The 13562-nt window shown below is 39.7% G+C and overlaps 2 protein-coding genes across 4 annotated transcripts in view; one reads left to right on the top strand and one right to left on the bottom strand.

The window, feature by feature from the left end:
* The window catches only part of slc44a5b (solute carrier family 44 member 5b), a 49903-nt gene extending 43991 nt beyond the window's left edge, over positions 1-5912 (top strand). For 2 of the 3 annotated variants that reach the window (XM_085266057.1, XM_085266055.1), the window contains 2 exons: positions 1310-1394; positions 1639-2936. In XM_085266057.1, the coding sequence (XP_085122183.1) occupies positions 1310-1394; positions 1639-1754 (201 nt within the window). In that variant the 3' untranslated portion in view covers positions 1755-2936. Of the gene's footprint in view, positions 1-1309; positions 1395-1638; positions 2937-3052 lie in introns of those variants that run through there. The other variant, XM_085266056.1, reaches the window with a different exon arrangement.
* On the bottom strand, positions 5893-11983 carry LOC146546367 (LIM/homeobox protein Lhx8). Its single transcript, XM_085266058.1, has 9 exons — positions 11750-11983; positions 11009-11086; positions 10224-10349; positions 9910-10031; positions 9058-9278; positions 8804-8907; positions 7954-8049; positions 7268-7457; positions 5893-6370 (listed from the first exon to the last, which is right to left on the bottom strand). Exons 1-9 carry the CDS (start codon positions 11828-11830, stop codon positions 6294-6296), a joined length of 1095 nt encoding a protein of 364 aa, XP_085122184.1. The 5' UTR covers positions 11831-11983; the 3' UTR covers positions 5893-6293.
* Between the last annotated feature and the right edge of the window lie 1579 nt (positions 11984-13562).

The raw sequence follows: 13562 nt of genomic DNA, 5'->3' as shown, positions 1-13562 counted from the left end.
CCACCCTCATTCAGATCTGGCCTTTGGAACTATTTTGGTTTTCATGTGACGTATGACCCTGAAGGTAAGCGCGTCATGGACTGAAGTAAAACAGTATGTTGGATGTGCCACGCAATGCTCAATTACATGGGTGGGAACTAGTGCGTTAGCGCAGTTAGCTCGTTAATGTGTTGGCCGTCCAGCCCCATGCACGGGGCGATCCGTGGTAGCTCTTTAACGGAGATTTGCCTTGTTGTGGCGTTAACGTCATTTCAGATTAACGCTGACAGCACTAGTGGGAACACAACGAATATGACTGCACATTTACTCCGACATCATCCTAGTGCAAAGACAAGTGGAAGCAGACAAAAACAACAAGCAGCATGCTACACACTTTACCCGAGTCATTTAGACAGCCGTTAGCACATGATTCTCCTTATGGGGACCTGATATGTTTAATATGCTGCTGAGAATATAGCCCAGAAGAAGCGTATAGTATAGCTTTTATTTTGGAAAGAGCCATTTCTCTGTAATAAACTCTCTTTTCCAAAGATTAGTGATTTCTCCATCAGATAATTTATTATTTTATCCCTTTGTTGTTTCAGCAACATTAAATTTAAAAACTGTACTTTTGAGTTAAAATATATATTTATAATTTTAATGAATGACAAATTAAAAAGGCAGGAACATTTTTTTGTATCGAAAAAATATCGAACCGTGAATTTTGTGTATCGTTGCACCCCTATTATTAAGTTATGTTAGTTGTCTAGTTTAAAGTGAAAATGAGTGACTACTATAAAAATAATGTTAAAGCTGAAAGTCTGGACTTTAGTCACATCGTGATTATTTGATTTAAAATTCTCTTTACAGAGGCACAGTCACGAAACATATATTTATTCTGACTTGGTCTTTTACACAGAGCACAAAAAAATGATGCAATCTATATTCTTTGTTGTACTTTGTTTCCTTGGTACGGTGGAAAAATCACTTCTTATGTTCAGACTCAACCAGTGCTTCTAAGCAGCGCTCCTCTACTTGTGTTTTGTTTAAATATAGTCGAACCATTATTTTGGCAAATATTCAATAATAAATATTTAACTCTTGGTAATTACATATTTATTCAGAGTTGTTCTGGAAAGCTTCACAGCTTTACACAGTTGCAGTTTTTACAGTGCTGCACAAGCTAATTAATTTGCTCCAGGATTTATGACTCAGCGATTTATATTCTTCATAATGTTTTTGCCGTTTGTTGCAATGCAGTGTGCACAATAAAGCTGGAACACAAGACTACAGTTAAAAGTGTAAGACTTTCACCTGTTAACTCTTTCAGACGGTGATATTTGGATCCTACATGATCGCACATGGCTTTTTTAACGTCTATGCTATGTGTGTGGACACATTGTTCCTGTGCTTTTGTGAGTATGCTGTTTCATGTTTAGTTACGGTGCAGAAGCACTTCTGCTGTGGTTAAAAATCGAATGTCAGCAGCTTTGTGTGACTCTTTCTTCCTTTTAATAACTTGAAATAATCGCTGTCTTGCATATCTTCTTGTTTATCATCTCTGCTGAGTCTCTGCTTTCCTTTCTCTTTGTGGCTGCCGCTCTGTGTGCTGTTTGCTCGTCCTGCTCCTCCTGTTCCTTTGCGGGGACCTGGCCTCAGGTGAAGACCTGGAGAGGAATGATGGTTCTTCCTCCAGGCCCTACTACATGTCTCCTGGCCTGCACAAGATCCTGCGCAAAGGAGAGGAGGGTGCCAAAACTTGCGCTGCTTCCTGAGTGATGCATTTTACTAAACTCTTGGCTCTCTGACTCGCTTCTCCATATCTGACGTGTGCGTGGGGGTCTGGACGCTCGAGAGCAAGTACTGTAGGGCTAAACATTGAAACTGGATGCACCCCGCCCAGCCTGTCAGGGATGACCTGTGCATGAAAGGACATGCTGTTACTTCGGGTCCTCGCAGAAAAGGCATAGGGGACTAAGATAACTGTTCACTTCCTCTCTCGAGCCAACTCAGATACTTGCCTTTTTTCTGCTACACTTTTGTGTTTCTTTTGTGTCATTTTCTCGTCTGTATTCTCTGCTGACCTCTGCCTTACCGAGAGGGTACACGTCAACTCGCAGGATGGATGCACAGGCTGAAAACTAAAAACGAGACAAGCTTTTCTTTCTTTTTTTTAACCCAAACAAACACGAGGACCGTAAACAATGTACAGATGCCACTTTGACATAAGGCATCACCACGGAAAAAGTGGTGGACTTATGGGGCACCCTCTTGTCGCACTTTGGTCTTCTAATGTAAAATCATGTTTTGTATGCACTTTCACATACAGGAAACGAACCATGTGATTTCTTTCTTCTGTGTAGCATGATTACTTTGCTGGCTGTTGGTGTTTACCATTGGTTTTATAACCACTATATTTATACTAACACAAGCACACAGATCCAAAAATGGTGTGAACTCTGCACTTAGCAAAACAGGTTTCTCTCATGTTAAATCAGCGTCACATTAAAGTTTTCATTATGCTCATAGATGTACTGTAAACCAGACAGAGGCTTTGTTGGAGGTCAAGACTTCAAAAGACATTTAATGGTTTATGCTTAAAGAAAAAAAAGATGTGAACCGAGCCTGAGCGTTTTCAGGAAACTTTTGAATGCAGCCACTAGTTTATGTGCCTAGATGTGAAAAAAATAAAATAAAAAAATGTTCCTCTTATTCTGTTTTAGACCTAACACCAGGAACCTTTGCGATACAGTTTATAAAAGGATGTCAAAGCCATTTTTGGTAAATTTTTTTATTGGATGGTTCAGATGTTGTGCTGTTTTAATACTAAGTATAATACACACATCTGTCTGGAGGTTATTCAGTGTTCTTTTTGTATAGGAGAATTTTTTTATCAATGAATCCAATGAAAATGTGAATCTTTGTTTTCGAATAAACATAAATGGTTGAACTACTGACCCGTGCATTTCCAGAGGCGTTCATTTTTTACAATCGAGGTGATCACAGGTTAAATTTTGATGTGCTGCATGATTCTCTCGCCATTGGTTTTTAACATGCTGCTGCTGCCTCGTAGTGTGGGACCTGGAGGTGAACGACGGCGCTCCAGCCCGGCCCTACCGCATGAGCAAAACACTGAGGAAGATCCTCCACAAGAAGAACAGAAGGAAGTAGCAGGAAGGAGAAAGAATAAAGGTTAACACCAAAGCATGGTACAAGCCCACGTGGCATATGGGAATAAACACTTTGCCATATTTAATGGAAGTGTACACAAGTTGAAGCTGTACACTATAAGAGACAACTTGTAGCTAAGCAACATGAATAATTAGATTCACCCACACATAGTAATTTATGGACTCGGTGATAGTTATGAATATTTTTATATGTGTCTATGTAAAGGAAATGTGTGTATTTGTGTACATTTTGCTGCCACATACTACACAATGCAACAGATTTGTTTTGTGTGCGTCTCAGCTTTGGGTTCATGTAGTTGCCAATTTTCACCACTTGGTGGTGCCAGTCGTTACCAGATGACCTGTACACTGTACCTGAGTTCCTCACATTGAGAAAAATATTCACCACTCATTGCTCACTGTTTTTATGTTTAATTGCCAAGTACATGATGGCACAGCAGTTCAGATTACTTCAGTCTCAAGTGTGTTTTGCTTTGAGTTTCTGAATATTGAAGTATACGTGCTTTGGACATCTTTATCAACATTCTTAAAGGGATATTTAACAGCAAGAGATGTCTAACAGGTCTGGTTTATTAGCTGTGGGGGAAGCAGAATGACATTATGTGTTTGTGTGCAGCAGAAAATGCAGAACCTCCGAATTCTGCATGTGTTTTGATGAGGGCTTGTGTATCAGTGACAATGCACTGAAACCAGTGACAGGTATAAAAGTGTTAAAGTGATCATCTTTGAAAGTTACCTCATTAATGTTAGAGTCCATTCTTACTGGATTTAAAGGCTTCCATTACAGGACGATGACGGCGGTCACTTTGAATAGACGTCACCGACGGCCTTAAGTGATTGTGGATTTCCAAAATAATCCGAGTGCCCTTGGACGCTTCCTGTAACCACGCCTACAGTTAGGGCTGTCATGGTATCGTGTTTTCACTGCATGGTTATCGTGGTCAGACTAATCCAAATAAAGATAAAAATCATCATCTCTGTACAGACCATTGAAAAGCAAATAATGCTGTCAGTTTAAGTCGTCTTTAATATTGTGGTTTTTGTGTGTTTTGTTCCTATTTTTATGACACTAACCACCAGTCCAGGAGGTGGAAAGAGAGCCTGTACCCACAACTGTGCAAATGGAAATATAAATTAATTGATAGTGAAAATACAACAGCAAATCCACAAGGCTTAATGTCCGAGTTTTAACTCATTGCTGGATTATTTGTGATATAATCATATGTGTATTATTGAAACAGTATCGATATGTATTTTTTAATATATGATGGCTTTTGTCGGTAATGATGCCTCACACAACCCCTGCTTCTCTACTGACCATTTTTATCTTTGATAAGTTTAAGAAACATATAATTAGGTCCCATTATGTGGCAAACGTGTGCATGTAACACGACTGTGGGGCAGAACCAAACCAACAGTAGAGGAGCTGCTTTAAAGATGCTGGATTGGTTTTAATAAGTCTTTTAAGTTCACACTAAGAATATTTGAGTCTTGTATTAATAACCTTAAACAATAACAAAGTTTGTTATTGGAGTAACAGTGTTAAGTGTTTTTGCTACTATGTGTCCTGTTCTTGCATGGTTGTTTGTAACACTAGTGAGTCGCTCGTGTCAAAGCTGCCGTTGGATGGATTTATTAGGTTGGTGAGCCACAGATGAAGCTGATTCCTGTCTGGGAAGAAAAAGATTTAGAGGATTTTGGGAGATCAGTTTGTGGTTTCAAATTTCCCTCAGGCATCGACGTTGGCGAGAGCGGCTCTGTGTGTCAGCCCTGTGATGGACTGGCGACCTGCCCAGGGTGTACACCACCTCCCTCACACCTTGTGTTTTACTGCCATCAACCTTTTACTAGGTTGTGCTTTTTTCAGAGTAGATTCACGCACCGCTTAGAAAGATGTTCTTTAGATCTTTCAGACGTGACTCATGTTTGTGTCTCTGCGGCGTGCTTGTCAAAGCTGAGAACCTGCCCTCATGGTGCCTCTGAGTGACAACACTGCCAGGCTGCCTCACACACCTCCCGCCCCTGTTTGAGCTGAGCACGCTGGGACATGTAACATTAAAAAAAAAAAGGAAAAAAGAAAAACAACTCCTTGTGTATCTGAAAGAAAGAAGAGAAATGATGCATGTAGAGCACAGTGGGGCGTATTACGCATGCAGCAGGTTGTTTTCTTTGGTCTTTTTCTTTTTCTTTCTTTTCTCCACACAAAATAACTACCGTACTCCCATCGGAGTTCGATATCCCTTTGTGTATGTAACTCAGGTTCAGTTTCACTCCAGGTAGTGTGACTTCGTAAGATCTGATAAGTGACGTAAAAGTGTTTTTATATGCCTTCTCCTCCCTCCTGTGTCTGGAAATTGGATTCTTTTGGTCAACCACAGTCAGCAAGTAGACACAAGTTAAACGTCGCTCTCGGTATAACGCGAGACAGTTTTCTAACCACAAGCTCTTAAAAGTCAAACTCTGAAGATGCTCGAACCTGTCGTAAACAGAAACACTTCAGTTCTGTCTGTATGTCTGCAATTAAAAGTTTCAGGTGTTTGTGTCTAATCAACACATGTTGCCTGTGTGTAAGTTTGACATACAGATATTGTTGTGTTTTAATAATGTTTGCTTTCATCAATAAATCGTTTTTTCTATTTCCTAATTTGTAAACATGCCGAGCCGTGAACGCAGCACGGCCTCAGCTCTCGTGTGTCAAAGCTTTTCAATGACTCCTCCCGGGTTTGTGAAATTAGACATTTATTCTCAAAAGAGACGACACATACAATAAATTAAATTGCAACACTGCTATTCAGTTCATCTTCATGTGGAGTCGACTTTTGTGGGGCTGGTGGCTTTCACTAAGAGTAGCACAATCAGACTTTGTCACCAACAAACAGACAACAAACAAATATAAATATATGACGTCGTGTGTGACGTGCACCGAAGCGTTGCCATGATACATCAGTACATTTAGGGCTGTAAATTATAATGATCCAGAATTTGCTTAACAAACAATATTACGGCAGATTTTATGGTTCACAAAAACTTTAAATTATATTTACCACACGTATCAGATACTGCTGCTAATAATGGAAAAACATTGGTCAGCTGTGTGTGAGTGTAAGGGAGAGAGAGGGCAGCTCAGGCGTTAGACACAGGCAGCGAGGTCATGGCGTGGGCTGGCAGCAGCGGTTGAAACAAGGATGGAGGCGAGTGTACTGCAGACACAGAGCAGAGTGACAATATTGATCCAGGTCAGTTTTCCACAAATTGTATTCAAATATGTAACAGACGACAGCACAGTTATGTATTTGCATTGTGATTTGATTGGATGTTTCCTCGTTGCGCTCCTGACAGGGTCAAATATTACATCTCCACAAGGGTTCGAACAGCTGCTCCCTGATTTTCTCATCACAGCGGACGGAGCTGCACATTTGCTTTGTCACAGATTTTATGCCAAATGCCCTTCTGGATGCAACGCTCCCACTTATCCAGATCTGGGACCCTAACCCCCCCTCCTACACACACACACACACACCCCTCCCTGGCTGGGTTTGTGTCTCCTCCTACTATCAAACAGGGAGGGTGAAATGCTACACCAAAGGCAACAACAACAAAAAACATTATAAGGTTGATTATCTGCTATCTGACGACAAAACTTCCCAATCTCATCGTGTGCGGCGTGGCTGCCAGATCATTTTTTATTACCTGCGCCATTTCATTTGTCATCCTATAGTCTAGTGATGTCATCTACCACTCCTCTAACTTTGATGTTATTTTACTGAGACAAAATCTTAAGCAGGATAAAGTTTTTCTTTCTTCGTCTGGATTTATTCTAGTCGTTTCTACTGATTGTCTAGTTTTCTGGGTCAAAGTAAAGCAGGAGATGGAATAAAATGCTGGTTGTAATATTTAAAGTTCCTGGATTTAAAATCATCTTTATTTCAGAATAATTGTGTTTGGAATTTAAGATATTTGTCCATTTATCCTAAATGCAAATGTTCAATGGGGGCAATTAAAATAAAATAAATATATATCGTTTAGAAATAAGAGAATAAAAAATTCTATTTAATTTAATTACAGTCATGGAAATGTATAAAAAGTCTCGTGCTCACTGTCTATGAAGGAGTGGAGTGCTGAGAGCATCGACCCCTCTGGACCTCCGTAGGCGGTGTATTGCAGCTCCTCGGGGGTCGGGGTGGGCTGGGACAGGTGGCTGGGCTGCAGTGAGGTCATGGGGGTGCTGGAGGTGTGGTTGGGGCTCACGTGCTTCTTGTGGCGTGCTCGACAGTTCTGGAACCAGACCTGAGTTAACGGGACAAGCGCCTTTAGCAGGACTGCATTTGAAAGTCCAAGATAGAAGCACGTCACTGTTTTAGCTCATGTTTCGTCAGCCAAAACAGATGATTTTTTTACAGAGTTACAGTCAAGGAGTCATCTTTTGTCCTGTGAGTAAAGCCACTGTCACTGTCTTGTAGTTTTTGGACAGTCAGCAACAGTCAGAACAGATAAAGGTGTCTTATCTAAAAAGGGTTAAACTCTAGAAGCTGCATTACAAATCTGCTTAAAGTATCTCAGGCTTCAGTTAAAGCTTCAGAAAGCATTTTTGTCTTTACAGGCTGAACTGTTTGGTTATTTAGGAGTTTGTTTGGGAACATATGTCGTCCGGATAGTGCAGTAATTACACACAATATACATTATACACACCACATGATATATATTGAAATCCAATAAGAACAAATGTCATAACAGATGATATAGCCATCATCCGTTTGGTCTTCATGCACCGATCTTTACTGACCTGAATGACTCTTCGACTGAGGCCTGTCTGCTCTGCTAGTTTCTGCAGTGTTTGGGCATCTGGGTTGTTGTCCTGAGCAAACTGAGCCTGCATCACCTGCATGTGCACAAAGTAACACAAAGGTTTACTATGTGGTCCCGTGGGAAGGAAATCCATGATTCATCTGAACATGAGTAACTGTGAGGAGATCTGAGAGCTGCCTTTTAAAGTCTGCCAGAGAGGGTTTAATTCACACAGACGGATAATTCTAATAAAATCATGGAACATATAAGCATTTTGGGATATTCTGCATAAATCTAAACCATTTATTACATTTTAATTCAATAACAAAACTACAGTGGGAATTGCTGAAATAATGTGCATTATAAATATTATTATTGCGAAGATCAGACAAACTTCACATGGTCCAATTTAAAAAACAGATTTCTTATTTTTTTTTCTTCTCTAGTAATTCTGTCCTCTGTGTCATTCAGACTAAATGTATTAAATATCTTGTATCATGTCATCTCTGATGTCAGACACAATGACGCATCTTATCCACCTGTGAAAATAACATCAGGACATTTTTTCCTCTTGAATCCTTTGATATTTTTATTTTTTGACACATAGAAGTGAATTTCCACAATTTAAAAAGTATATGTATACTATGTAAAAAAAAAAAAAAAAAAAAAAAAAAGGAAAAATAATTTTTGAAAGAATTCCAAAAAAATCATTTAAGGGCCAGAAATTCAGCGTTTGTTTGTTTTCTTTTTTATACATTAATTAATTTTTTACCTAAACACAATCTACTTATTTTGTCTTTGTTTTTTCTTATGTGATGAATGAAGAAGAGGAGGAGGAGGAGTTGAACCTGCAGCTGGTCAGCAGTGAAGCTGGTCCGAGCTCTCTTGGAGGGTTTGGGCTGGTTGATCTCCTGTTCGGTGGGCACAGCTCCTTCCATGTTAACGCTGTTTCCTGCAGCCAAATATATTAATATGTTAAAATGAGACATGATACCGTTTCCGGTGGCTTCATTGATGATTCATAAATTTCAAACCGATATTTCAAAAACAGAGAGAGCAAATTATTCGCGGTCATTTTGGTGGGGTGAGACTTCGGCCTCACCCTTTTCCACCGCCCGCTTGAGGTTGTCCAACATGCAGTCGTAGTGAACCCTGCAAAGCACTTTTCCCTCCACCAGGGCGAACTCCTCCCCGGTGGACAGCTGCCTCTTGCAGGAGAAACAGGCGAAGCAGGCCAGGTGATAGACGTTGCCCTTCGCCCGGCGGACCCAGTCTGTGGAGTGGATGTTCCGCCCGCAGCACGCGCACCAAGTGCCGTATCTCCTGCAGGTGAAGGTCAAAGGAGACAGCCTGATGGTATTTAAAGGATAATAACAGTTTAAATTCCTATAATGATTCCTGCTATTTATGCGTGTAGTTGCACAAAATAATGACCTCACAGTCTAAACAACAACAGGAACGGTGAAAAAACCCACCTGACGTCGATTTAGGCCCCGGTACATGAAATATAAGATGGACCTTTGCCCTGGACCTGGCACACAATTTGTTCCAATTATCCAAACATACGGAATAAAATCCTCTAAGTCGTTTTATTAATTTTTATTTATGTCACTATGAAGTTCGTCGACTCACAGAAATTAATGTAAGAAATAATAATGCATTTATTGGTCATTTATTAATTTTATATACATGATATTTGAATAAAATCGGAAACAAATCTCAGGTCCGACTACAGTGTATATTATTATTATTGTTACAATGAAAGCACAGTAATAAAAGCTTAATGAAACAGGACTCAGTGTTCGATATATCTAATTTCTCAAATGCATTACTTGTAGTATTTTTTTTTAACAGATCGGATTTCATGGGTATTTCCTTTAACGAAAACAGACCCAAACTTATGTTATCGTTGAATCTGCGCTGATAAGCATCTTTAGCAGGGCGATATACTCACCGAAAGTAATCCAGTTTGCAGAAAACCTCTTTTTCTTTGATGTAGCAACTTGTGTGGCTGCCAAGTGAAGTCTGGCACACGCTGCAGGAGAGACAGCGCACATGCCAGCACAAGTCGTTAACCTAAAGCAAAAATATGATGATTTGGCAAAAGTCACTCGGTGAATAAAAGAAGAAAGGAGGGGAAAGAAAAGCAGTTTAGAGCCAAACAGCAGAGGGGAGAAAAAACGTATTCTAGTGTTAAATAGGCAGGAAAAACAATGCATGCAAAATAAATAAATAAATAAAATAAAAATACAAAATGACAGGATTTACCTTTAATAGATATTTATCAACTATTTCCTCGTTGCAGCTCGCACACACAGTTCTGCCCAACAGAGGCGCAGAGGACATCGCCTGCAGGGACGACGCTTCTTCATCCAAAACTTCCACCGGTGCGCCCTGAGGAGATCAGACCTGCGGTTAGAAAATTACGCACAGGAACGCATCCACTCCTAACCTGCAGTACAGCATGAGCTGGTACGCACTGTCACCACCAATAAACAACGTGATTGATAGTCTGAAAAACAACCACAAGAAACTGTCTCTTAAAAATTTACCATTTTTCCCGAATTTCTGTATTTATTTGTTTTAACTGTTAAATCTCGGTCCAGTCACGCCTATCCTTGTCTCCTGGCCACCTGCTGAGTTAGTAATTAAAGTAAAAGGAAAAAACATAAAGAAAAACACTGAAAGCAAAGTTAAGAAGCTCAAAATAGCTAAATCACACTACAGAATAAAATAGGTAAAGCCATAAGGGTCACAGTTTGACCAACGCGAGAACAAAAAGCTTTAAAGTCCAAATCCAAAAAGAAAAAGTCAAAAAGATAGAAAAGTCTGAATAAAGAATAAAGTGCCTTGCGTTTTTATTCCTTTTAGAAGCCAATTAGTGACAAATCCATGAGAAATACATGTCATCTTTCACTAAAAGTTGTCATTTTGTCTGTCCACAGACACAAAAAACAAAATATAATAAATAAAACAACTTTAAAAATTAAAAACAACGTGCTCGTTTTTGAGAATAAACCATATTGTGGCTGCACCGTTTCCTTCCCGCCTACCATTATGTCTCTCCTGTCTTCAGTGCATTTGCCCAGCAGCTCTTCGTCTCCTTTGCAATCTTCACACATGACGAGAAGCTACGGCGAGAAGAGGATGCTGGTTTGTCAGACTGTCGCAGCTGCCTTAAATGCCCCCTGCTCCTTCCCATAAATATCATGCCTTTCACTTTTCACCATGACAACGCCGGCGATTAAACCAAAATGACATTTAAAGAAGAGAAGGATAGTCATTACTTACAAAAACAGACAACACTTGAACTAATACTCATCCCGTGTCCATTATGTTCTCGAGCTCTGAATTTGTGATTCAGCCGCTGCTCGCGGGCGGGCGCGCGCGCGTGCGCGAGCTGCGGTTAAACCAACCAACACGCCAATTTCACGCGTCAATCAGAAAAGCAGCGCGAGGTCTGAAGGAAAAGGGGATTGATTTATTTAATAACAGCAATTAAAAAGGCTAAGTTCGCCACAAACGTCTACCCCGGGCAACCAAAAGGTGAAGAGGTCTCATTAACTACTTGAGTTTTAATTGCAGAATTCAGGGAGGGCTCATTTTCTTTGACATTTCTTCAAATTGTAAAAATACTGAGCCGCAGCGTGTGAAGGCCGGCTTTAATGACAGACCGAAGCCCACTCTCATTTAATTGGCAAAGCAATTTCGACTAATATTTAATCTCTGATACTGACTCACGGCTCAACCTGCTGATCGCGAGTGTACAAGCTACACGCCCGCCCTTCACTCACCTCGTCGTTGGACACCAGAGATCCGTTTTCCTTCTCCTTACCGATGCGACACTCTACTTTTACCTCACTTTTCCAGCGCATGTCTGCGTCCAGCCTGGAAAAGTCGTCCCACTTTCAAAGCGAAGGAAATAAAAAAGAAAAAAATCTAACCGCTATCCTTTCCTTCTCCTCCAGGGTTCCTGTGCTTGTGTCAGTCAGTCTGTCCCGAGCTGTTTCCAGAGGGCGTTTCATAACTCCTACTTTCTCCTCGGTGTTGGTCGCGCCTCCCCTTTGGAAATAAGCTTTGAATGCAACTTTTGAGAGGAGCAAAAGTCTGGCGCAGTGAGATTGTTATAAATATTTTTCAAATGAGCGCTTGATTGAAAAAATCCGCATGTTTAAGTTTTACTTCATGATATCTTTGAATGATATGCAAGTGGTTCAAAAATATTTAAAAGTGTTTAAATATTGCATGTAGTTCACAACTTGTTTGACAGCAGGTTGTATTTCTGCTCCTTCAGAAAGGCCTGCTGAAGCTCCTCTTGCTCCTAAAAATAAAACAGGTGTAATTATGAGGCAAATTATAATAACATGGTAGAATTTACACAAGCTACAAGAAAGTGAAAAGCAAGTGGATGGAAAGATGCTCTATTACAAAAAATAATTGTTTAATATTTTTTAAGGCCTTAAGGAAGAACTTAAAGGTAAATTCAGACCACAGATCCTGTGGCTGCAGGCTTTACAAACATGTTTACAGTGGATTTAAGAAAAGTAATCTGATCTCCTCCAGGGTGGATGTAGCCGTGAATATAAAGACCTTCAAATCAGCAAGGTGCAACATGCAACACTGAGGTGCAGTAGCAATAATAAATATATAAACTATATACTATTTACTAATGTTCTTAGAAAGAAAGATGGGAAAGATGTAATTCCTACATAAAAGGTGCAAGTGGGTGAATTTTACTGCTATTAAGACTCAATCTCTTTATTTTCTAATCTTTACAATATTATTATATTATATTATCCTGTGTGAATATTTATTCTGCCACAACTAATTACTTCTTGAGCTTTGTGCCATCTGAGCAGAAGGCCAAAAACACTTCAATCTCATAGTTTGTGCTCAGTGAAAGTTCCTGTTAGTTTACAGTTTGAGAACCTTTAAATGTGGTCGTTTATTTTATTATTATTAATTAGAGATCATAAGAAATAAAATCATTCTTTTTAGAGGATTTTTTAAAATCATTGTTACTGCACTGTTAAGTATCTCACCCTGTATGGAGGTCTTGAAACTCTGTATTATTTTCCTTTTTCTTTTTTTTAATGCATCATCTTCTCTTCTTATTTTCATGCAGAACAGAACTAAAGAACGTGCACCACAGTCTCTCCAAACCACTGGACCCACATTGGATGATTTTGTTGGTAACCAGTTTACAGCAGAGCAAACAGCTAAAACCAGTTGATATGCAGCACCACAGACATCCCGAGTCTCTCTTGTTCTGAAGGCTCGGTTATTCAGTTTTGTGCTTCCATTTGAATTATTAGGAATCCTTTTTCTGTCACGTTTGCTTAAATAAAAGCGATTCAGTCTGTAAGAAATCCAACGTCTGTAATGGTTTTAATATCCTTTTTGTTGTGTGTTTGATTTTTTTCTCTGGGTGGAAATATGAGAATTAACTTTCACCGCTCGTCCTTAGGAGAAATAAACTGATTAAATAATTTTATTACTACCACTGTATGACCGTAAAAGCAGCCTATAATATAAAACAAACTATATCCAGTTATTATCACCCTATCCAGCCATCAGCCGCATGAGTACAATATGGGGAAGGAATAA

The sequence above is a fragment of the Mchenga conophoros genome, linkage group LG23, assembly GCF_057382185.1.
Source record: "Mchenga conophoros isolate Kocher_MC1m ecotype Shallow Benthic linkage group LG23, M_conophoros_male_GT1.1, whole genome shotgun sequence".
NCBI classification, from domain to species: Eukaryota; Metazoa; Chordata; class Actinopteri; order Cichliformes; family Cichlidae; genus Mchenga; species Mchenga conophoros.
This window is presented reverse-complemented; position numbering and strand designations above follow the sequence as displayed.

Excerpts from the sequence above, each read along its gene's own strand:
- LOC146546367 (XM_085266058.1), bottom strand. The coding sequence starts at position 11,830 with ATGCGCTGGAAAAGTGAGGTAAAAGTAGAGTGTCGCATCGGTAAGGAG. Across the intron at positions 8,050-8,803 it reads TCACTGCTGACCAGCTGCAG|GTGATGCAGGCTCAGTTTGC; the intron begins GTTCAACTCCTC and ends GTGCACATGCAG. Across the intron at positions 6,371-7,267 it reads ACTCCACTCCTTCATAGACA|TACACTCGCCTCCATCCTTG; the intron begins GTGAGCACGAGA and ends CTGTGTCTGCAG.